This window comes from Bos grunniens, chromosome 11 (genome assembly GCF_055505025.1).
Source record: "Bos grunniens cultivar Pamir isolate PY7600 chromosome 11, Bosgru_T2T1.0, whole genome shotgun sequence".
Lineage (NCBI taxonomy): Eukaryota > Metazoa > Chordata > Mammalia > Artiodactyla > Bovidae > Bos > Bos grunniens.
The window spans coordinates 38,530,118-38,554,248 of NC_141175.1; the positions used below are offsets into that span (position 1 = coordinate 38,530,118).

At 38.1% G+C, this 24,131-nt stretch overlaps 1 protein-coding gene and 1 long non-coding RNA gene across 11 annotated transcripts in view; one reads left to right on the forward strand and one right to left on the reverse strand.

Moving 5' to 3' along the window:
* The window catches only part of LCLAT1 (lysocardiolipin acyltransferase 1), a 286,102-nt gene that overhangs the window by 227,642 nt on the left and 34,329 nt on the right, over nucleotides 1-24,131 (forward strand). The window contains exon 6 of one of the 8 annotated variants that reach the window (XM_086323629.1): nucleotides 12,524-12,909. The exons of the other annotated variants lie outside the window; for them this stretch is intronic. Within the exon in view, the coding sequence (XP_086179755.1) occupies nucleotides 12,524-12,558 (35 nt within the window). The 3' untranslated portion in view covers nucleotides 12,559-12,909. Of the gene's footprint in view, nucleotides 1-12,523; nucleotides 12,910-24,131 lie in introns of those variants that run through there. 8 annotated transcript variants of the gene reach the window in all.
* LOC147362946 (uncharacterized) overlaps nucleotides 1-24,131 on the reverse strand; it is a 104,747-nt gene that overhangs the window by 55,480 nt on the left and 25,136 nt on the right. The window contains exon 3 of one of the 3 annotated variants that reach the window (XR_015135843.1): nucleotides 12,532-12,661. The exons of 1 other annotated variant lie outside the window; for it this stretch is intronic. This is a non-coding gene — a long non-coding RNA (uncharacterized LOC147362946). Of the gene's footprint in view, nucleotides 1-12,531; nucleotides 12,662-19,754; nucleotides 20,124-24,131 lie in introns of those variants that run through there. One more of the 3 variants, XR_015135841.1, reaches the window with a different exon arrangement.

Consider the following 24,131-nt stretch of genomic DNA (forward strand, 5'->3'; position numbering starts at 1 on the left):
TTTTCACCAGTTTCTGCCCCGTGTCTAGGCCCCAGACATCCTCTTCAGAGGGTCTCTTTTCTCTGCCAGACCATACATTCACATAAGTGGCGGCAGAGAACGGGCAGAAGAGTGGAAGCAAAGTCCCATCAGAGAGGCCAGCACAGCCGTTGGAACCAGAGGTCCACGATCCTGAGGCTTCAGACTCTCCCTTTACCTTTCAGTCTCTACCCCTTCCCCCTCAATTTTGTCCAGCTGTAGCAAATTAATAAAATAGCCAATGAAAGCCAATCAAAACCTCAGAAGTCGTCAAAAGTTATTTAAAAATAAAAGTTTTTTCCTTTCCAATTTGAATTGCTACGAACTGCATAAACAAGATTTTGGTAAAGAGTACATTTTGTAAATTCTGCAAATTGGTTATTTGGCAAATCAAACCTCTAGCAAATTGGCCTGCTTTCCAGTTCATCAGATAGTAAATCTCAGGTTCCCTTGGGATTTCCTACTGCCATAGCTCTTTCATGACAGTGTGCTTCAGAACATTTAAATATTATGTCTTCAAATTCCACATTTAGTTTTATTGAGAACAAAATGTTGTCATCTCTCTGGGGTTTTTGCGTGCAGCACAATAACACGAGTTCTAGGATATCGTGTTAGAGTCCTCTGTAACAGAACTGGATGCTGACCTTGCTTCTATTTATTTTTAATTGGTTGAATTTAGGAAGGAGGGTACTGGAATGTGTGTTTATTCTGAGCCTGGAGCACCACTACGAGGGGTGCCATGTTGAGAAAAAAGCAGAGAAAGGGGATAGTGTATTGCCATCTACTAAAGACTTAAATTAGACATAGAGCTGAGTAAGAATGTGTTTTTCTCCTGTTCCCCTAATTCCCAAATTATAAAACTATTGAAATTGGATGTATGTTCTTTAAGCACTAGTAATTATCAGAGTGAATCGAGTTTATGTATTACACTAGAAATCAAAGCAACAACACAAACCCAAGATTTGTATACCTGTAGATAGGTAAACTCTAAATAAAAGCTATTTTATATTTGCTATATCAGAGTATCCTACTATAAAGGGATGAACTTTCACCCACTAGATTTGTATCAGTAGTGCCCTTTGGGTCTTCTGTTGCTCTTACAAGCTTCTGTGGCTCTTTTGCTGTCTTTGACGGATATTTAGCAACAGGGTAGGATTCTTTCTTGCTGTTTGTCCAGCATTTGAGAAAGATCCCTTGTAACCAGCTTCTCTAATATATGGCATTTTCTATTTTATCCTATTGAATTGTTTGTTTTAAAACAGAGGTGATATATTAAATATGTTTCTTCATGATTCAGAGTTCAAGGACATCTACCTTCAGCTCTGCCCTTCAGGTGTATTTGATTTCACTCATGCTGCTGCTGCTGCTGCTGCTAAGTCGCTTCAGTCGTGTCCGACTCTATGCAACCCCATAGACGGCAGCCCACCAGGCTCCCCCCTCCCTGGGATTCTCTAGGCAAGAACACTGGAGTGGGTTGCCATTTCGTTCTCCAATGCATGAAAGTGAAAAGTGAATGTGAAGTCGCTCAGTCATGTCCAACTCTTAGTGACTCCATGGACTGCAGCCTACCAGGCTCCTCTGTCCATGGGATTTTCCAGGCAAGAGTACTGGAGTGGGGTGCCATTGCCTTCTCCATGATTTCACTCATAGAATCATTCAATTCGTAGACAAATATCTAGACAAGATTCTTGGAACCTCCTGTGTAAGAGTTCTGGATCCTTCTGCTTAAAAAGGGGTTTCCTCCAAACTGTTCCTAATTCTAGAATATTTGTGGGTAAAGATGTGGCTTAAAACACCACTTAAAATAGTTCTTGTCAGCTATTCACTTTGAACCTCTCCCACTGATCTTAAAATACTCAAGGGGGCTTTTGAGAGACTGCCTTTTAGAGAAGAAAAAAGGCAGTTTGCTTAGCTATCCATTAGCTGAAACAGCTTTATAGGGGGCAAGGAAATCACTTGATTTTTTAAAAGAAGTGAAGAATGCATTAGAAAGGAGATTTGATTTGTTCTACCACGAGGTAATACACCTATTTGTTAGCCACTCTTAATGTGACGGTGGGTCCTCATATATATTCTGGGAGTGATGAAGCATGGCTCCCACATAGCAGAGAGAAATTAATAGACAAATTACAAACTTGGAATGGAAACTTGACATTAAAACAGATCATCATATGTGCTCACCGCTTGAAACTCAGGAAGAGTTTCAAGAACTAATTATCTAGCAGCAGGTAGTAACATGGAAATAATATTAAATATACATAGAACACTCAGATCCTTGAGCATGCAAAAGGATCAGGTCAATTTATTTTTACATAAGTAAGTTCAAGGTTGCCAAAATCATATTAAAGCCAGAAAAAACAGTAAGGACCTGTAAACCAGCAAGGATATGCCTAGCCAAGGCTAATTAATGTGCCAGACATTACTTGTCCAGATACCACTAATGAAATACACTAATGTAACATCAAAGCATGCTGTGATGATACAGGTTTAATGTTCTAAATGTTCCCTTCTTTTCAGTCCTTTAACTTAGAGGTAAAATTGGGTAGCTGATATGCAGTTTTCTTTGCATTTGTCAATCAGCAGGTAAAAGGGTGCTATTTCCACAGATTAGTGCATTGTACAAATAGTCTGTATATCTAAAATGTATGTATTACAACTATAGAAGAAAAAAATGTTACTTTCCACCTGCTAAACTACCCTCATCAGATCTGTAAAATGAGGATACTCACCTTTTGGGATTATTGTTGGGAACATAAATGACAGTCTGTATAAAGAATTTAGCTCATTACCTGGGCCACACTAAAGTGTTCCATAAACACATCGTAAGTATTACTAATTAACTGTTCAGGTACAGGTTTTAGCACTCAAGCTTTGAGTTTAGCATTGAATTAAGAACTAGAGTATTTATACTGGACCCTTTAAGGGCAAAAATTGAAAGTCCTTTTGGCACTATTTTTATTGCATTAAATAAAATAATATATTTATTTAATTTTTAAATGTAGGTTATCAGTGTGTACAGCTGTTAAAAACAAGTATATTATATTCTTGTGTTATTTTTGAAATGTTATGGTAACAGAGGAAATAATCCTGCAAAAGTTTTATTGAGCACTCCCTATAATCAGACCCTGAAACTACAAGTTAATAAAACATAGCCTATCGTCCTTAATGATCTAAAGCCCACAGGCTATTAAGGGAACAAACATGTGAACAATTAATAACATACTGCACCATTTCATCTTTTTTTTTTTTTTTTAAAAGAAATAGAATAAGTATTTACTTGCCTCACCCCTTCCATTCTATCTCTTTCTTTCTTTGAATGTTTCTGTATCTAGTACATTCTTATACTGGTAGTATCAGTTCAGTCCAGTCACTCAGTCATGTCTGAGTCTTTGCGACCCCATGAACCGCAGCACGCCAGGCCTCCCTGTCCATCACCAACTCCTGGAGTCCACCCAAACCCATGTCCATCGAGTCGGTGATGCCATCCAACCATCTCATCCTCTGTCGTCCCTTTCTCCTCCTGCCCTCAGTCTTTTCCAGCATCAGGGTCTTTTCAAATGAGTCAGCTCTTCGCATCAGGTGGCCAAAGTATTGGAGTTTCAGCTTCAACATCAGTCCTACCAACAAACATCCAGGATTGATCTCCTTTCGGGTGGATTGGTTGGATATCCTTGCAGTCCAAATGACTCTCAAGAGTCTTCTCCAACACCACAGTTCAAAAGCATCAGTTCTTCAGTGCTCAGCTTTCTTTATATAGTGATTTGTTTATTTACATGCCTGTCTCTCCTACCAGACTGTTAATATCATAAGAGTTATCGTTCATCTTTGTGATTTCAGTTCTCAGCACAGGGCTTAGCACCTACCAAGCACTCCATAAATGTGGATGGATGGATACTGTCTACTCTTCCCTCTCCAATCCGTTTCTCATTTTCTAACACACACCTTGAAAAGAAGTGATGGAGCATCTCAGAAATGAACCAGAACTCATTAGTAGAAGGGAATATTAAATATTTTGATAGACAAGAAAACATTTTTTCTAGCTTAATAGTTAGTCATGTATAATGAAACTTTATGAATGTGACTTTCTCAATTCAGAATGAGTTACATTGTTTATAGAACAGTACTGAAATACATCATTTCACATATAAGGAAGGGGGTTGCAAAGCAGAGAACAGTGTGAATAAAACTGCTGGAGGGGATTGTTTAATCTGTTTCATTTTAATAGCATCCATTTACATCCATTCAGTTACTGGACTGATTACAAATGTTAACAACAGAGTCATTTATTAAGGTATGTCCATTAGGAACTGTTATTTGCCAAAGTGCTACTGGTTGTTTCCTTTTACAAAATATACGTAAAACAATCAAAATGCCATTCTTAAAGCAATCTGAACTGGGAAGTAGCTCTTCCCAGTTAATTCAAATTAAAGAGCTCCTGAATTCCCTACCCTCAATGTTGAAAGACTGGACAATAAAGGCTTAGTTGAAAAACTTTTATAATTTCAAATCAAATCCAATAGATAAGTATATTGTGGCATATGGATCATACTAATAATCATTATTTATGACAGAGCATTCACTGGTGGTTAATTTTAATCAAGGATTTTAGTAGATGTATCTCAAAGCTGTTATTCAAAAATCGTTCTCAACACTTGAAAGTCCACTTTTTGTGAAATGAAAGGAGCTAAATCTAAGACTTCATTAGGAAAAAGAATTATATTTATTACTTATGCTGATTTTTGTTTCAGTGTTGCCCTGACTTGACCCTTTTATGATTCTATGCAACAAAATTAAATATTTTAGGATAATGTTCTAATTCTTTAAGTTGTTTCTTGTCAACCATATTTGTTATTTGAAAACAAAGACATTTAGTTTTACATGTATATTAAAATGAAATTTGTTTTGTATGACCAAGTTGGACTTAGATAAAAACTTAATAGACCTGGAATTGATTTTGTATCTCCTGGACTTTGTGAGTGTTGTTTAACTGCGTATCAGTCTACCTGCCTGCCCCTCACCTCTGCATTCACCTTTGTGTCTTTTTGATTCTCAGTTCATGTAAGTTAACACTCCAGAAATCCAATGCTATTTTCAGTTATCTAATTACTTAAGGCAAAATGAAAAAAGTCCTAAACTTAAAAATTATTGAGAATATTATACTTAAATAATACAATTCAATATTAAACATCAGTAAAGTATCAGATTGATTATATTTTGTCTTTCCAAACAAAGTCATATTTAAGAAAATACTTTTTCTGTGCTTGGTAAATTGTTCATTTAAATTATTTTTGGGATTATTTAATTAGAATTTATTATCGCCTTTAAAAAATAGTATCACTAGCCAGTTAATCTGGCTGGTCGATTAAATCTTAATATGTCTGCAAGCTCCATATGAAAATATTAAAAGTCTGGCAGATGGCATATTTTCCTTATAGATTTTACCTGAGATTGATCCTAGCATCTATCTGCTGCTGCTAAGTCGCTTCAGTCGTGTCCAACTCTGTCCAATAGATGGCAGCCCACCAGGCACCCCCATCTCTGGGATTCTCCAGGCAAGAGCACTGGAGTGGGTTGCCGTTTCCTTCTCCAGTGCATGAAAGTGAAAAGTGAAAGTAAAGTCACTCAGTTGTGTCCGACTCTTAGCGACCCCACGGACTGCAGCCCACCAGGCTCCTCCGTCCGTGGGATTTTCCAGCCAAGAGTACTTGAGTGGGTTGCCATTGCCTTCTCCGCATCTATCTAGTTAGAGACTAATACAAAGTTTTTTCTGAATCACTTTTCAAGGAAATATAATCCAGTCTTCTCATGTAATATTTACTCAGGCTGGAGTTTTAATCAATGGATTGGGCAATGATACATATTTTCAGGTCTCAGTGATTATTGTTTTGTTTTCTTAGTCAGCTGAGCTTTCTCCTTTTTCTCTTGCCTCAAAGCACCACTAAGAAACTGCTGCTGTACTAGGCTCCCTGTGTTTTAGAAAACAACTTCCTGTGAGTTTCATCAGAATATGGAAGATTCTAAAATTATCATTCCATTACTCTCCATTTTATTCCCCCCACACATTCAAAGATATGGTAGGGGCGTGCCATTTTTCATCATGAGCCTCATTGTGCTTATTTGAATTATTACTCTATGTGTGTATGTTATTGTAAAATTAAGGAAAAATAATCAAAACTTTCAGAAACTTGTTTATGCCAGAATACATGTTTTCTCTGTATTCAGAGTCCTGTCAATTCACCTAGTTGGTTTTTATACAATTTTTTCTTTATGAAAAATTTAAATATACAGCACAATTCAAAGGAATTAACAGTGAACACCCATGTACCCACCATCTAGATTCTGCCCCCAAAATTTTACTCTATTCGATAAAAAATCTGTTAGATAACTGATTGTTAGGTAATCTTAGACTGCTGCTGCTGCTGCTAAGTTGCTTCACGTGTCTGACTCTGTGCGACCCCATAGATAGCAGCCCACCAGGCTCCGCCGTCCCTGGGATTCTCCAGGCAAGAGTACTGGAGTGGGTTGCCATTGCTTTCTCCAAATCTTAGACTAGAGCTCTTTTATGAATTCCTTTTTTGGCTTACTAGTTTTATTAATTGGCATCAAGTTGTACTGCTATTTCATTTAGCCTCATTATCTGAGATTCCTTTAATAATGTGTGTGGGGGTCTGTATACATTTTCAAAATCACAGTTTCCAGGTATTTATACCAAAGTGGCCAGTTTTTTTCTGTTGTATTAACTATTATTTGGGAAGGTCTCTTTGTATAATGTATAAGATTTTGATTTCCCATCTTTCTACTTTTGTCTCAGGAATTCCATTTTAATTGAAATGTAACAGTACATAATTAATACTTCTCTAGGAATAAACAATGAAACAAAGTATTGGACATTTTTAAAAGTATCTACAACATTTATTCCATACTGGAATCTTGTTATATAATCCTCTTATTTTAATGAAACATAAAATGAGCATTATATACACATATATTCCCCGCCATCAATCATGAACTTAAAGGCTATCTCCTTGATTATGCTAGTTTTCAGAAATGCTGCCTGTAAATTTTATTGGTTTGTCTTTGACCTTTTTTCCTTCTCTTTGTGTTCTCTAAAGATCAGTTTTAATCCTAGCTTTTTTTGTGAATAAGTTTCTTATGTATCTTTTATTCCCTGAAACTTAAAGAGAATCAGTTTTCATTGTTTTCTGGTATACACCCATTTCTTAGTATGGAATTTCTTCCATCTTGTATCTATTTTCTTTCTAGTTACTGTTCTATGATAAATTATTAACCAGTGTACCCCAGCTCCTGACTTTTTTCCTTCTTACTTGGTTTCCCATTCCTTGTCTCTTTCTCTTCCTGATTTTTATAGGAGACCTAGAAGTTTTCTTAAGTTTTCATCTTTCATTCCAGTCACTAATGAACTGAGTACAGTTATGTGCAAGCTCTAACTTGAGCTATCCTGATACCTCCACCTTATCTTCATTCTGCTAAACTGGAATTCTCAGTGCTTCCTGAACACACTGTGCTCATTCTCAACTGGAATATTTGACCTTGTTCGCCAGTGCTGTTCTCATCCATCCATCAAGACTCAGCTACGCTGAGCTTTTGCTGACCTTAATTAGGTATATTTAAAAATAGTACCTTAAAAGGTTTATTTATATCAAGGTGATATTTATACCAAGGCCTTCAAATAATAGGTCTGCATAGTTTTGCAGGAGAGCGCCTTGTTTTGGGATTCTAAGTCTGAATATGGTATGCTATCACTTTTCAAATATTTTTACTACATGCCAAGAACTGTTGTCATATTTCTGGGCGATTTTTCAACACTAAAGTTCCTCTGTGAGTGAAGATAATTATTGAAGTGGTAAAACAACCAAGGCAGAACACTTACTTTACTTCAGTATATTTATTATTTCTTTTGGTTAAAGACCAATAAGACCAAGATTGTGGGTTTAATTGCATGTGGGCTGTTAACTTCCCACCCAAAAATATTTTTCATTATTCACATGCATATGACTGGTTTAGCACAAACCCATTTATCATGGTCAGTGGTGCAAATTTCATATTCCAAAGTTAACAGATGCAGAAAATAATACATTTTAATGAAAGCATTTAAGTTATTTGGCAAGGTTTTTTGTGTTTTTTTTTTTTTCCAATGCAGTGCCAGAGACATACCAACAAAGTGACATAGATATTGCATGTAATTTCTTTGTAAACAGTATAATTCAGTTGGTGTATCATATAAATATCTTTATTTTTCTCCTTTGCCTTTTGCTTTCAGCTATTTGTAAGGCCTCCTCAGACAACCATTTTGCCTTTTTGCATTTCTTTTTCTTGGGGATGGTTTTGATCACAACCTCCTGTACAATGTTACAAACCTCCATCCATAGTTCTTCAGGCACTCTATCAGATCTAATCCCTTGAATCTATTTGTAACTTCCACTGTATAATCCTAAGGGATTTGATTTAGGTCATACCTGAATGGTCTAGTGGTTTTCCCTACTTTCTTCCATTTAAGTCTGAATTTGGCAATAAGGAGTTCATGATCTGAGCCACAGTCAGCTCCAGGTCTTGTTTTTGCTGACTGTATAGAGCTTCTCCATCTTTGGCTGCAAAGAATATAATCAGTCTGATTTAGGTATTGACCATCTGGTGATATCCATGTGTAAAGTCTTCTCTGTGTTGTTGGAAGAAGGTGTTTACTATGACCAGTGTGTTCTCTTAGAAAAACTGTTAGCCTTTGCCCTGCTTCATTTTGTACTCCAAAGCTAATCTTGCCTGTGATTTCAGGTATCTCTTGACATCCTACTTTTGCATTCCAGTCCCCTCTCATTGGAAAAGACTCTGATGCTGGGAGGGATTGGGGGCGGGAGGAGAAGGGGACGACAGAGGATGAGATGGCTGGATAGCATCACTGACTCGGTGGACGTGAGTCTGAGTGAACTCCGGGAGTTGGTGATGGACAGGGAGGCCTGGCGTGCTGCGATTCATGGGGTCGCAAAGAGTCGGACACGACTGAGCGACTGAACTGAACTGATGATGCAAAGGACATCTCTTTTTTGGTGTTAGTGCTAGAAGGTCTTATAGATCTTCATAGAACCAACCATTCAGCTTCTTCGGCATTACTGGTGGGGGCGTAGACTTGGATTACTGTGATATTGAATGGTTTGCGTTGGAAACAGAGATCATTCTGTCATTTTTGCGATTGCACCCAAGTACTGCATTTTGGACTCTTGTTGACTATGAGGGCTACTCCATTTCTTCTAAGGGATTCTTGCCCATACAAGGCTGAGCACTGAAGAATTGATGCTTTTGAACTGTGGTGTTGGAGAAGACTCTTGAGAGTCCCTTGGACTGCAAGGAGATCCAACCAGTCCATTCTGAAGGAGATCAGCCCTGGGATTTCTTTGGAGGGAATGATGCTGAAGCTGAAACTCCAGTACTTTGGCCACCTCATGCGAAGAGTTGACTCACTGGAAAAGACTCTGATGCTGGGAGGGATTGGGGACAGGAGGAGAAGGGGACGACAGAGGATGAGATGGCTGGGTGGCATCACTGACTTGATGGACGTGAGTCTGAGTGAACTCCGGGAGTTGGTGATGGACAGGGAGGCCTGGCGTGCTACGATTCATGGGGTCGCCAAGAGTTGGACACGACTGAGCGACTGAAATGAACTGAACTGAACTGTATTTTGGACTCTTGTTGACTATGAGGGCTACTCCATTTCTTCTAAGGGATTCTTGCCCGTAGTAGTAGATATAAATGGTCATCTGAATTAAATTCACCCATTCCAGTCCATTTTAGTTCACTGATTCCTAAAATGTCAATGTTCAATCTTACCATCTCCTGTTTGACCACTTCTAATTTACCTTGATTCATGGACCTAAAATTCCAGGTTCCTATGCAGTATTGTTCTTTACAGCATCAGACTTTACTTCCATCACCAGTCACATCCACAACTGGGTGTTGTTTTTGCTTTGGCTCAGCCTCTTCATTCTTTCAAGCAGCTATTTCTTCACTCTTCTCCAGTAGCATATTGGGCATCTACCAATGAGGAGTTGAGAACTCCTCCTCCCAGTTGAGGAGTTCATCTTTCAGTCTCATATCTTTTGCTTTTTCATATTGTTCATGGGGTTCTCAAGGCAAGAATACTGAAGTGGTTTGCCATTCCCTTCTCCAGTGGACCACGTTTTGTCGGAACTCTCCACCATGACCCATCTGTCTTGGATAGCCCTACAAGGCACGGGTCACAGTTTCAATTGAATTAGACAAGGCTGTGATCCATGTGATCAGTTTGGTTAGTTTTCTGTGATTGTGGTTTTCAGTCTGTCTGCCATTACTTTGCCAACAAAGGTCCATTTAGTCAAAGCTATGGTTTTTCCAATAGTCATATATGGATGTGAAAATTGAACCATAACCAAAGCTGAGTGCCAAAGAATTGATGCTTTTGAACTGTGGTGTTGGAAAAGACTCGTGAGAGCCACTTGGACTCCAAGGAGATCAAACCAGTCAATCCTAAAGAAAATCAGTCCTAAATATTCATTGGAAGGACTGATGCTGAAGCTTCAATACTTTGGGCACCTGATGCAAAGAACTGACTCATTAGAAAAGGCCCTGATGCTGGGAAAGATTGAAGGTGGGAGGAGAAGGGGATGACAGAGGATGAGATGGTTGGATGTCACCATCGACTCAATGGAAATGAGTTTGAGCAAGCTCCGGGAGAGGGTGATGGACAAGAAAGCTTGGTGTGCTGCAGTCCATGTGCCCACAAAGAGTCGGATACAACTGAGCCACTGAACTGAACTGATCATATAAATAAAAAACTAAAAATACAAAAGAAAGGAATAGCATAAATTTGGGAACAAGAGAGATTTGGGGCCAACTCCAACAGTAGGCTATTAGTGTGAAAACTCTGTTAGGGGACTGGTTGGTTGCTATCTACCCAGTTTCTTTCTCAAAAGGATTTCCAGCCTTAGGCTACAGTAGGTTTACTCAGATAGAGAAATAGAAGACTCATTGGGTTTTTACCAGGAAATAATGGGCTGATAAGTGTGTGTGAGAGATTATCCTTGCAGCTGTGTTAACAGTACAGCAGTGTAGATTACTGAGCTTTTAAAATCTCAGACACTTTCTACTATGGTGGATCTTATTGAATCTTACTAGCAGCTTGGAAAATGCCCCCTCCAGAAGAGTGTTTATTTCATTCCTTCTGCACTATACAACCAGGTCAAGTATTTGAACCCCAAGAGTTAGAGAGCCTTGAGAAGTTCTTTCATGAAGCCAGTCTTTAGTAACATGGTTAAAGAGATAAAGTTTGTGTCAGAGGTAACCTGTTATCCTTTCTGTACTCCTCATCCTGGACTGAGATCCTGCTCATCTTTGGCCGTCTTAGTTTTCTACTTGGACACACATGCACTGGGGATTGTTTTAAACTCTGAGCTTGTCCAAAATCATTGGTTCTGAGTCTCATTTAAGAGCTTTTGATAACCAGTTAATCTAATCATTTCTCCCAAATGCCCTTCTCTTTCTTCCTTTCTATGTATTATACACATTTAGTAACGGAAAGCTTTTGTTTTAATGCTCTGAAATACAGGAGTGATCCTAAGCAAGCCGTGGCCATCTACTTCAAAGGCTTTGCCCACACATCCATCCTTGAATGGTGTGCTCTTTCAATCATGCTAACTCAGCCCGTTTCCCACCACTTGTCTTTAGATCAAGCACATATAAATCTAGAGAAAGATGACATCTCTAGAAATGGAGACTGTACAACTTTTCTTTCAGAGAGAGTAAAACAATAATAAGATTTCAACTAGGAAAGGGAATCTCCAGCATGATGATGAAGGGAGATCCAGGATGGCAGCTGCAGACTCAGGACTTGAGACCATCGTCCTGATCAGAGCAGGAGCATGGAGAGTTCTACAAAAAACTTCTCCAGGGGGATGAACCTGATAGACTGTCTGGTGTGTGTGACTGTACTGGAAGATTTGTACTTCTGGCTAAGTTGGGAGATGAACTAGTGGCAGGTTTCTAGAAAACGAAGCAAACAGAAAAACAAGACGATTATTAACTCCAGAGAAAGTGATTAGTAGCACAAGAAAAGGATGTAACAGCAACTAGAAAACAACACTGTGAATAGCTGCTGTTTTTAATGTGAACACTATAAATGTTAACCTTACCAAGATTATGATACAACTGTATTTAGGGCCATTGAGAAAGGAAGGAACCGGAATAAATGTTACAAAATCCTCATTTTTCATAGTAGAAAGTAGATAACAGGAAGAGTGCAAAAAAAAAAAAAAAAGGAAATGTCAGCATAGGCATTTTACATAGCTGTATGGAGGTAAACATGAGAATAAACAGCTTAAAGTGTTGGAAGTGGTTATCTATGGGGAGTGACGTTACAGGTTAGGGAGGAATTGGGCAGGTGATTGCTTTTTATATTGATTAGACGCCATGGTGGTTACTAGTGTTCATCCATATTGTTCTCTTATTCCTGGGGGAACAGAAACATACGTGCCCAAATACCATTCCAGCTGCTGAACCATAGGACTAGCTCTGGCCCACACCGAGGTGAAGGGATGTGTGTCATTTATGGACTGCAACTGTGTGACCCGTCAACTCCTTCTTCCGGGACCTCAGCAACCTGCAAGCGACAAGGACAGACTGGAATCCGTCCAGTAGTCTGGAAATCTTTCCTGCGTTCTTTGGAACTGTGACTTCTTAGAAAGGACTGAGAGAAGAGTTGACAAACTTTGCTGGAGAGGTCCAGATAGTAAATATTCTCGGCTCTGCGGGCCATATGGTTTCTTTCGCAACTACTTGACTCTGCTGTTGTGGTGCAAGTGAATAAGGGTCTGTGTTCCATTAAAACTTTATTTATGGACACTGCAATTTGAATTTCATGACTTTCACATGTCATAAAATATACTCTTTTAATTTTTTTTTTCCCAGCCATTTAAAAATGGCAGGAAAAAAAACATTTTCAGCTCATAGGCTGCACAAATAGAGGTGGAACTGGCCTGCAGTTGGCCTACCCCTGCTCTAAATATTCAAAAAATCGTTACACACAAAAGCTAATAGCATCATACGTTTGCTTTTAGAGAACAAAACTAGAACAAAGGAGTGAGAGTCCCAAGGGGATCAATTTCAGCCTCAAATTTCCTCCCATAATGAGAGCATTACTGTAAAATAAAAGCTGCCTGCAATGAAAAAGACTGCCCCAAGGTGTCCCTGTGCTTGAAACGTTCACCCTAAGGTGGGAGGGGGCACTTGGTGTCCATGTGCCTTTATCCTTACATTTCATGGCCCTGTAACATGATTAAGATGAATCATTCTGATGAAGCTGTTTATTGTTTTTCAAAGTACAGTCATTTCCCACTGGTTTTAGGACAGTGCTTAGGAAAAGTTAGGCTAGAACGTGTGCTTGAGGGCTGAGGGTGAGGAGAGGCATAAATACTTTCTATTAAGCATTTATGGTGCCAAGGTTTGAAAAGACCACTTGCTAGCTTAAACATGTTTGCACACAGCAGTATCTTCTAATTTAAATTCAATCATAATCTCCAAACAGCCCTAGCCTAGACTAGCTGAAGGTATAAACTTCATTTTCATCTCATTAGGCCACCTGGAAGCTGCAATCAGTGAGTAGTCCTGACGTCAGTAGTCTGTCTGCTTCATTAAAATGTTAATTTCATGGCTTTAATTCTCTTTGTAAAATGTACCACTGCGGGACACTATATGCAGATTTATTCTAAAGCAGACCAATTTGCATGTCGCATTTTAGTACATTTATTTCTCCAGATTTCTCTCTGTGTTGCTTTTCTTAGGAATTCCTTTCATGTTTAAAGAAGTGTTTAAATATCTAATATATTTAGATATTTAAAGCAATTTTAGCCTCGCAAAATTAATTTTTAAAAAATTCTGAAAGCTATTTAATAGTTTCCGCATTAGTGACATAAATCCCCCTTCTTAGAGTGAAATACACATGGTTTTTTCCCCCTGTAGCACTGAACCTTCACCTTAAAGAAAGATTGAGTAACCGTTTTCATGAACAATCAGAATGAATCTAGATAGTGCCAGGTAGAAAAATGGATGAGCAAAATCCTTTGTCATATGAAGTTCTCTAAATTATCCTTTATGTTTTGAAAGTGCCCATTTAAATGCCAAGTTCATATTTTTATTCCTAAAAATCTTGAGTTTTGACTGATTTCCCACGAGGAAACATTAATCAGGAGATAACCAAGAGGCTGCTGCTACATTGACAAAACTTAAGACTCTCCTTCCCAGTCTGTGCCCCAAACCAGTAATCAGAATGCACTACACAAATGCAGATGCCAGTGGGTAGGGCCGACTAGATCCTTGTTGGTATCTTGGACTCTTCCTTACACACATGTACCAGGACCTTCACATCTTGCCGATTTTCCCCACGATTATTTTTCCTTTTAGGTGTCCTTTGCTGGCGTCCTTTCCTCCTTTCTGATCTCCAACAGAAAGATCATTCCCGAGAGTTCTGTCCTCTGCTATCGGCTCTTCTCTCAGTATAGTCTCTCCTTTGGAATACGCCTCCATTCTGTGACTACCACTGCCATCTGTTTGCTAATAATTCTCAAATGTATGCTTCAAACTAACCTGTCTCCTGAGGTCTGACCTACCTGGATCTCCAACAAGTAGACATTTTATTTATAGATATGTCTCTATCACCCCAAATATAATATTTCTAATACCAAAGTACTTACTTTCTTCTCAACTTCTCCATTTTGTTCATCAGTGCCATTTTTATGTACTCATCAAGCTAGAAGTATTCTAGGAGGAGGCCCACAAAGATTAATGTAGAAAATCAAAGGATAGTTCACCTCTTCCTTTTCATGAATGCTCAAAATTTATCTTGTGCTAGACCCACTGAATAGAGTCAAGTACTTCTTCACCCAAGCATACACATGAGAGTCCCATCCCGTGAATAATGACCTAGTGAAATCATAGTTCTCCCTCATTCATGTACCTTCAGTTTCCTCCATGGCCACCATACAGAGATTTATGTTATTCCTTCTTAGGAATGGAGGATGGGGGCTTAATTTTATCAACAGTTTCAAATCATCTGAAGTTTTTATTGAACATAATTCCCAGTCAGTCCTAAAATTACTCTGTTCTCAAGCTTCATGAGTAAAAGGTAGCTCAAGGTACCACCCTAGGGTATTGGTTGCTTATGGGCTATAAATGTAGACCTGCCTTAGTGACATTATAAAATAGTTTAGCAAGTGGCATTCCACTCTGTGTTTCTTGGATGAGTAGCTCATGCAGCTTTTTTTCAGCTTCATGACTGCGGATCAGATACACCTAGGCTTCAGATTCAATAAGAAAAGCAAGCACCCAATTTTCTGGCCAGTGTGATATCATTATCATTAATTATCCCAAGGGTATATGAGTCATGAGTTTAGAGTTTAGCCACATAAGTCACTGTTTTAATCATTGATTGAAGGATTAAATAATCATTTTATCTTAAACTAAAATGTCTCTTATTGGTACTTTAATGGAAATGATTGTTAGCAAGGCTAAGGCATTTTTATTAAGCCAGTTACAATAGTTATAACTCACAGCAGATATTTATTCAATGTCCATAGTGAGACTGCATCAAACTGTAAGTGCTATATGACATACAAAGACACTGCAATACTCAGACATTACTCCTGAGGAACCTGTACAATCCAGTATAATTTCTGACTGAGTTGGTGAATTACAAACAAAACAATTACAAAAACTATGAAATTAAAAGCATTCTGTTTCCAGTATGAGTTGATGAATTTCTAAGGTCAGTTTTGGGATGCCTAAGTATTTTTTTTTGGGGGGGGGGACGCCTAAGTATTAAACACCTACTTATGTAGGCATTCAGAGGGCTCTAGATCTGATCCTGTGACTACTTTAAACCATTCTAGACACGAGTAGAATAAAGAATGATGTCTTTTTTCAGGGACCACTCTAAGCCCCCTGCCCCATGTCTCCCACAAGCAAGGACAGCTTAGTTTGACTTTGAAACCAACTTTGACCTTGGAACTTGGGGCAAATAACACACACACACACACACACACACACACACACGTGGTCTCAAAAGAAGCTACATCAAGGAGAATATGAGAAAATGAGAAAAACAGCAGTCAGTCAGTCTTAGAATGACTGAGCTTTTTTCCTAGACTGAAAGATGCACCAAAATGTAAGTTCAGCCTTCATTTTAACTGTGCAAGCTTCTGTCTCTGAGTGAGTCTTATTGAATGTATGTTACTATCAATTTGCCTTTCCTAACTTTCTCCATGTAGGCAATGGTTTTGTATGTATACTTATGGTTAAGAAAGGTGGAGGCCATATCTACAGAGAGACTTACAGAGAGTCATGTCAGACTCAAAGTAATGCTATACCTCCAGCTGAGCCAGGTATAACAGAGTATTTCTATTTCTTTAGAGAGAAAGGGAAATATTGCCCCAAGAGTCATTGATGGGTTTTCAAGAGAATGATGGATAGTAGCAGCACCATAGAGATAAAACTGTAGACAGAGATGAATGAACCACAGGAGAATATTCATTTATATGGTCATCCTGCTCACTTAGTAATCTTTAGTTTTCTGTCAGGCTGGATATAATAGATACTTTACTAAAATGAGGTGTATTCATATTAAGTAGCAAATTTATTCTAAAACAATGTTCATTCACTGGAATAAAAAATAACCTAGTTTGCCCTAGAAGTGTGATAGACCATACCATTTCTCACTTTATTACAGGTCAATTAAAGACCATTTAAAAGTTCACGTGTGAGCTGCTATTTCTTTCGGGTAGAATTAGGTATTCATAATCATACCTAGAAGAGTAATGGAAAACTTTTCCATTTCAGAAAAACGTGCAAGAAAATATACCATAGCCCAGTCCTTTTCCACTGGACACGTTCTCAATTAAAATAGTGTGTTTCTTCTCCTGTGGGTAAATGTTGATTAATTGATGTTTTGTTTGTAATGTGTTTCAGAAACGGAAAGAATTTCAGTTATATTTGCAGTGAAATAAAATTAAGATATTAAGTTGTCTAAAAGGCTTTTGCTGCCAAACTTAACTTTTTGAGAGACTTTTTAAAAGATAACATAAAGACCAACTATATTCTTCTAGATCTTAACCTTTAAAAATTGTGCTTATTGAGAATACTAAAGTACAGTTTAGGGGCCTGCACTCCAGTCCTTTTATGCAATGGAAAGAGCTAACTAGAGCTCGGAGGCAGGAAACCTGACTTCTAAATTTAGTCTTTTTAATTCAGCTAACTCTAAGCCTCTTTGAAAAATTACGTAATCTCTCTGATCTTCAGTTTACCAAACTGAAAATGAGAAATCCTGAACTGTCTCCCTATATTGAATTCTTGATCCTATCCCCAGGGCTTTAGAATCAGATTGCCCTAGGTTAAAATCATCACCTTGTCCCTTACTGGCTTTGTAACCTTGCATTAATTACTTAACCTGGGATTCAGTACCCACTTCATAGGGTTATTTTGAATATCGAATAAAAATAGTATGAGGAAGTACATAGCATACTGTTTGGTTTAGTGTGTTTCTTTTTTCTTAGCCTTCATAATACAGAGGAATCATTTCTCTAACAGGTTTTGTATAAGTGGTATGTCCAAAGCAATGTAGAGAATATGAAGAGAGAGACATGCAGCCTGCCCTTGAATATATAATCTAATCCAAGAAATATAAGTGACAAAAACTCCTGATATAAACTAGAAAAATGTTAAGTGCTGTAAGAGAAGTTTACAGAAAGAGCTATAGAATTTAGAGAAGTGATAATATATATATATTATCATCGAATCCCAGAGTTCAAATAACTGGGAAAAAACATAACCTTTGAATGTTATCATCATTATCATAAACCACAGCAGTGTGTACATTGAAAGTGAATGTTGCCCATCCAAGTTGCATCAGTTTGTATTAAAAGTCAAAATGGCTGTCATCAAAAACCTCCACAAACAGTAAATACTGGAGAGGGTGTGGAGAGAAGGGAACCCTCCTACACTGTTGATGGGAATGTAAATTGGTACAGCCATTATGGAGAACAGTATGGAGGTTCCTTAAAAAACTAAAAACAGAGCTGCCATATGACCCTGCAGTCCCACTCCTGAGCATGTACCCAGAGAAAAACATGATCTGAAAGGATACACGCTCCCTAACAGTCACTGCAGCACTGTTTACAATAGCCAAGACATGGAAGCAACCTAAGTGTCAACTGACAGAGGAGTGGATAAAGCAGATGTACTACATATATACAATGGAATATAACTCAGCCATTAGAAGGGAGTGCAGTAATGCCATCTGCAGCAACACGGATGGACGCAGAGATTGTCACACTGAGTGAAGCAAGTCAGACAGAAGGGGAATACTGTATGACATCTCTTATATGCATAATCTAAAAAGAAATTATACAAATGAACTTATTTACAAAAAAGAGACAGAATGAACTTATGGTTGCCAGGACGGAAAGAACGGGGAGAAGGGATAGTTAGGGAGTTTGGGATCGAAATGTGCACACTGCTATATTTAAATGTATAACCAACGAGGTCCTGCTGTATAGCATATGGAACTTTGCTCACTGTTACGTGGCAGCCTGGATGAGAGGATACATGTATATGTATGGCTACGTCCCTTTGCTGTCCACCTGAAACTGTCACACATTGTTAACTGACTATACTGCAACATAATATAAAAAGTTTTTTAAGAGAAAGATAGTGGATGGTGATATGCTTCACTGAGCAGAGTGCATCATCACTTCGAAAGTTTTCATGCCAAAATGTATAACTTGGATTTAATCATAAGGAAACATCAGACAAACCAAATTGAAAGAAAATAATTGTCAACATTGGTTCCTGGATTGGATCCTGAATCAGAAAAAAGGACAATAGTGGAACAAATAAGCAAAGTTTGGGTAAAATTTGATCAATAGTAAAATCTACTATTAGCTAATATAGTAAAGTGTCAATGTTAATCTCTTGGTTTTATTTAATTGTATTATAGCTGTATAATATGTTAATCTTTGGGGATGGTGGGTGAAGTTCATTCCGAGTCATTTTAATGCTTACTTTGCAACATTTTATAAACCTTGAAATTATAGATCCTCATATAAATCCTTTGCAGATGAAGATAGTTCAAGTAAAGATCTGTCTTAGATTCACATGTGAGAATTAAAGGGGACTGAGCTGAGCAGTCACAGCAAAGCTGTTTCTAAATTTAAAAATATTTTGACAGGTTTCATTTGACTTACAACCCAAAACTAAAATGTTGCACATTAAAACCAGAGATCTAAATAATCTCATCCTCAGAATTTGTAGTACTCCAGTTTAGAATAGGTTCTACTGGCCAAGACAAACCTCTCCCATCCCATGATGTGTATTAAAATTATAGTGTTCCATGGCAGTGAGGATTGAGCTTTAAATCTTGCTTCAAAAATTTTGTTAAATCTTCCCTTCTAAACATGTTATTTATTTAACATGTACCTTTTTGCTTCTATTGTTCCTGTAAAATTTTTGTTGTTTTGTATTCCTGTATTTTTAAGTTTACACAAATGAGACACCCTAGATATCTATTTCTTGCATTTTCACTTAGCCTTTTGCTTTTAAAATATCAATACATTTGTGTTTGTTAACCAAAATTTTAGGAGACTTGATTGAAATAAGGTGTTTATGTGGGGTTTATTAGGACAGCGCCCAGGAGCTACAGATTCAAGAAGCGCTTAAACTGCGTTCCACTAGACCACGAAATTGGGAAGCTTTGACGGACTCCTTTTCTTATTTGGAACCAGTCTGTTGTTCCATGTCCAGTTCTAACTATTGCTTCTTGACCTGCATACAGATTTCTCATGAGGCAGGTCAGGTGATCTCGTATTCCCATCTCGTGAAGAATTTTCCACAGTTTGTTGTGATCCACATAGTCAAAGGCTTTGGTGTAGTCAATAAAGCAGAAGTGGATGTTTTTCTGGAACTATCTTGCTTTTTTGATGATCCAGCGGATGTTGGCAATTTGATCTCTGGCTCCTCTGGCTTTTCTAAATGCAGCTTGAACATCTGGAAGTTCACGGTTCACGTATTGCTGAAGCCTGGCGTGGAGAATTTTGAGCATTACTTTACTAGCGTGTGAGATGAGTGCAATTGTGCAGTAGTTTGAGCATTCTTTGGCATTGCCTTTCATTGGGATTGGAATGAAAACTGACCTTTTCCAGTCCTGTGGCCACTGCTGAGTTTTCCAAATTTGCTGGCATATTGAGTGCAGCACTTTCACAGCAATGCCTAAGAACTGCTGAAACACTACAGGCCTGCCTTGGAGGTACTGCAGGTTTGGTTCAAGACCACAGCAATAAAGCAAATATTTAACAACAACAACAAGAAAAAGTAGAATTGCTGAGTCAGGAGGATTAATTAGGTAGCCCCAATTTGACTAGCTCCCAGTTGCTCTCCAAAATGATTACTCCCCTCTTAATTCCCTATGGCAATGCATCACCCTCTCACTGCTACCAGCATTTGGCATTATCCAGCATTCTACTTTGTATAAAGAAGTCCCTTATTGGTATTTGTTTGCTGTTGTCTGATTTCAAAGGATTTTCATCTGCCAGTTAGGTTTGTGCATTTCTTTTTCTATATTTATATCTTCTATTTTTCTCTTGAGATTACTTTAGTGACTTATTGATTTGTACTGGTTCTTTTTGAGTTATAGATTTTAATCCCTTGTTCATTTTAGGTATTGCAAATATTTTATTCTATTACATATAGACTGAACAGAAATGTTCACTATAATCAAAATCATTAAGATTTTTTTCTTATAATTTATGCTCTTAGAAGTATTTTAATAAAACCTTTCTTGCTACTTGATTAGAAAAATAGTCTTCTGGTAAGTGTATAACTGTATCTTACATTTAAATTTTTATCATCTCAAGTCCTCCTTTAAATATGTTGTTGGTGAGAGAATGCTGTTTTATTTTTCTCCAAGACTATGTATTATACATCTGTCATTCCCCTGTTGATCTGTGATGTTATCTTTGTTGTACATTAAATTCCCATGTATCCATGAGAATGGCTTTGAACTCTATTCTCTATGGTATTAGTCTTTTTTTTTTTTTTTTTGAGACATCTGATTTTGTTTTTTATAACTACTTGATTCTTTTAGATTGTATTTTCCATATCGAAAATGCTATTTCTTTTAAATCTCAAGAAACTAGTTCATGCATATGTTAAACCGGAATATCCTTGTTTTCAGAACTGTTTAGGCCCTTAAGCCCTGAGATCTTATCCTTCTCTGAACTCACCCGTAGTATTTATTTTCCACTGCACTTAGTTCTTTTAAAATTTTGTGTTAACTTTGAATGATTTCCCTTGTTATTACTTTTCACATGATTATATCTTGTATTTCCATGACTTTGAGTTTACCATAGTAGCTATAGCTAGCACAGGATCTGCAATTGTCATTGTAGCCATGATTTACTAGACTTTCTGGGGATTCCCAGGTGGTGCTAGTGGTAAAGAACCTGTCTGCCAATGCAGGAAACGCGGGTTCAATCCCTGGGTCAGGAAGGTCCTCGAGCAGGGGACAGCAACCCACTCCAGTATTCTTGCCTAGAGAATCCCATGGACAGAGGAGCCAGGTAGGGGGCTACAGTCCATAGGGCAGCAAAAAGTCAAACACGACTGAATCAACTTAGCACTCGTGCACTAGACTTTACATCAGTACCTTTGATTTGATGGATGTATGTCTTCTTAACTGAATTGTAAGCACATAAGGGCAACGACTAACTTAAAGCAGTGGTCTCCAGCCTTTTTGGCACCAGGGACCAGTTTCATGGAAGACTTTTTCCATGGACCAGGATTGGGTAGGGGGGAATGGTTTCATGATGATTCAAGTGCCTTACATTTATTGTATGCTTTATTTCTACTATTGTCACATTGTCAGCTCCACCTCAGATCATCAGGTATCAGATCCCTGATCATTAAAGAATGTTGGACAGACATCCAGTTTCTAGATGTACTAATTGAACACAGCCCTGTCTAATACAGCAGGACTTCCCACCCCCCCACCCCTGCATCATTAAACTTTTTGTTACATCTGAATTTCTCCACACTTAAAAAACAAAGCTTTAATTTACCTATTTTTTGTTCCATTTTTATTTTTAGTAATTGCATTTTACTTAGTTTTCTTTAGTGAACCAAGTGAAAAGCAGTTGTGGTAAATAAATCATGTGCAGGGGAAAGCAATATATTATAATTATGATTCATTATCATTTAATTAGGCCTTCCATTATTGAATTGGTATCTCTGGTTTCCCCTGGTCTCTGACTAATCCTGAAACAAATTCTTCTTTGTGGACAAATATTAGCCTGTAATAATTAAGAGGATTCATCTATGCCAAGGCTTTTCATTAAATCTCTTTCTGAATAAGTACAGACCGATTTAATTTAATATGATTTATCCACTTGTATATCAAGGTCTGGTGGAAATTGTTTTTAACACCAGAGCATTAGAAATATTAAGATCATCTTTATAGTCACAGATTTCTCAGGTTTTTAAGACCTTGCTCTTTGAATCGTTCTGTACACCTAGGTGTGATGTCATTGCTAAATTCAGGAGTGTCACATGTACTGAAACAGCCCCTCATTGAAAACAGAAGACTCATTCTGTTTTATATTAAAATACTGACCTTAAAGTTACATATTCTTATGTTCCTTTGGTTTGGGAGTCAGTTTTCATCCCAATTAGTTGGTTCACCACATTTAAATATGCCTTTTCAGTTTTACCAGAAGTTCAGTTTTAATAGAAACAAGCTTTATAGATGTATATTTTGAAATGGGGGCCTCCATGGACATGAGTGTAACTTTTTTTAACTCCTTGAATTTGACCATTATTGCTTCCTCACCCTTTACCTTCCTTCTGTTTTCCCTCTGTTTTTCATTGATGGACCTTTAATAGATATTGAATTTAATTTTGTTTGGTGTCTTTTTCTTCTTCCTTAATCATCTTTTCCCCAACATTCCTCCTACTTTATCCACGTCTGGCCCCACCACTTGCTCTTATAATTTTTCCTAACCCTTTTGTCCAGGTTTTCATTTTTTAGTTCTTTTAGCCCTTCCTCTTCCCCACTATGTGTGCAAGAGAAAGTTTACATTGCTGTCTGCATGTGAATTGATTAAAGCTACATCAATTAACTATATGAACCCAAAACATATATTCTAATTTGCTGCAGCTTAAAAAAACCTGAAAATACATTTTTGTGTGTATGTGATACCAATGAAGCCTATTATGAAGCCAACTAAATGATGTCTTCTGATCACAATTTAGCTCCAGTTTCAGGAAACCCCGGGGAGGGGAGAGGTGAATGAGTATATGTATTTGTGTCCACGCATAGTCTCAGTGGAGCCCTCGGCAGAGGGCAGGCGGGCCATGGGGCAGGAAGGAAAGGCAGTCCAGCATCCTGAGCTGCCATCTGCTGCCGGGCCCTCTGCTTCCACCTTCCTGAGAGTGGCTGACTGCCTCCTCTGCCCCCATGTGAACTACTTCTCGTGTGGAAGCTGGTTTGGTAGGGACCTGAGTCAGTAGGGCGAAAGTTAAATAGAAGGTGCTTTGGAGTCCGAACCAGCAGCAGAGGAATCTCAGACCAGGTCAGGCTAAGATTCCTCACAGGTCTGGGGTGGTTTGAGGAGGCTTAAGCGGCTTGTCTGGTCAGCAGGGGAGGTGGTTGATGAACCCAGTGGCAGGCCACGTGAAATAACAGCGTGGAGTACTGTGGTCATTTGCAGAGGAGACCCCTCTGGGCAGCGGTTAGAGTAGACATGGCATGTCATGTAAGGCAACAATTACTGGTTTCAGAGTAATGGAAATGCCAGCTCTGCGAGAATTTTTTTCAAGCTAGTGAGAACCCTATGTGTCTCATGGATAGAAAGAAAAAAATAGCACGGTAGAGAAATTACAAGGCTTTGAGGAGGTTGGTGATTCTCTTTAAAGACATATGTTTGGAATTGATTAGGAAACAAATGCCTCTGCTTTGTAATACTTCAATTAATGAAGGGCAACATGCCAGCAGGCTTAATGACGTATCTTTTGTTGTTCAAGAGTAATGATGC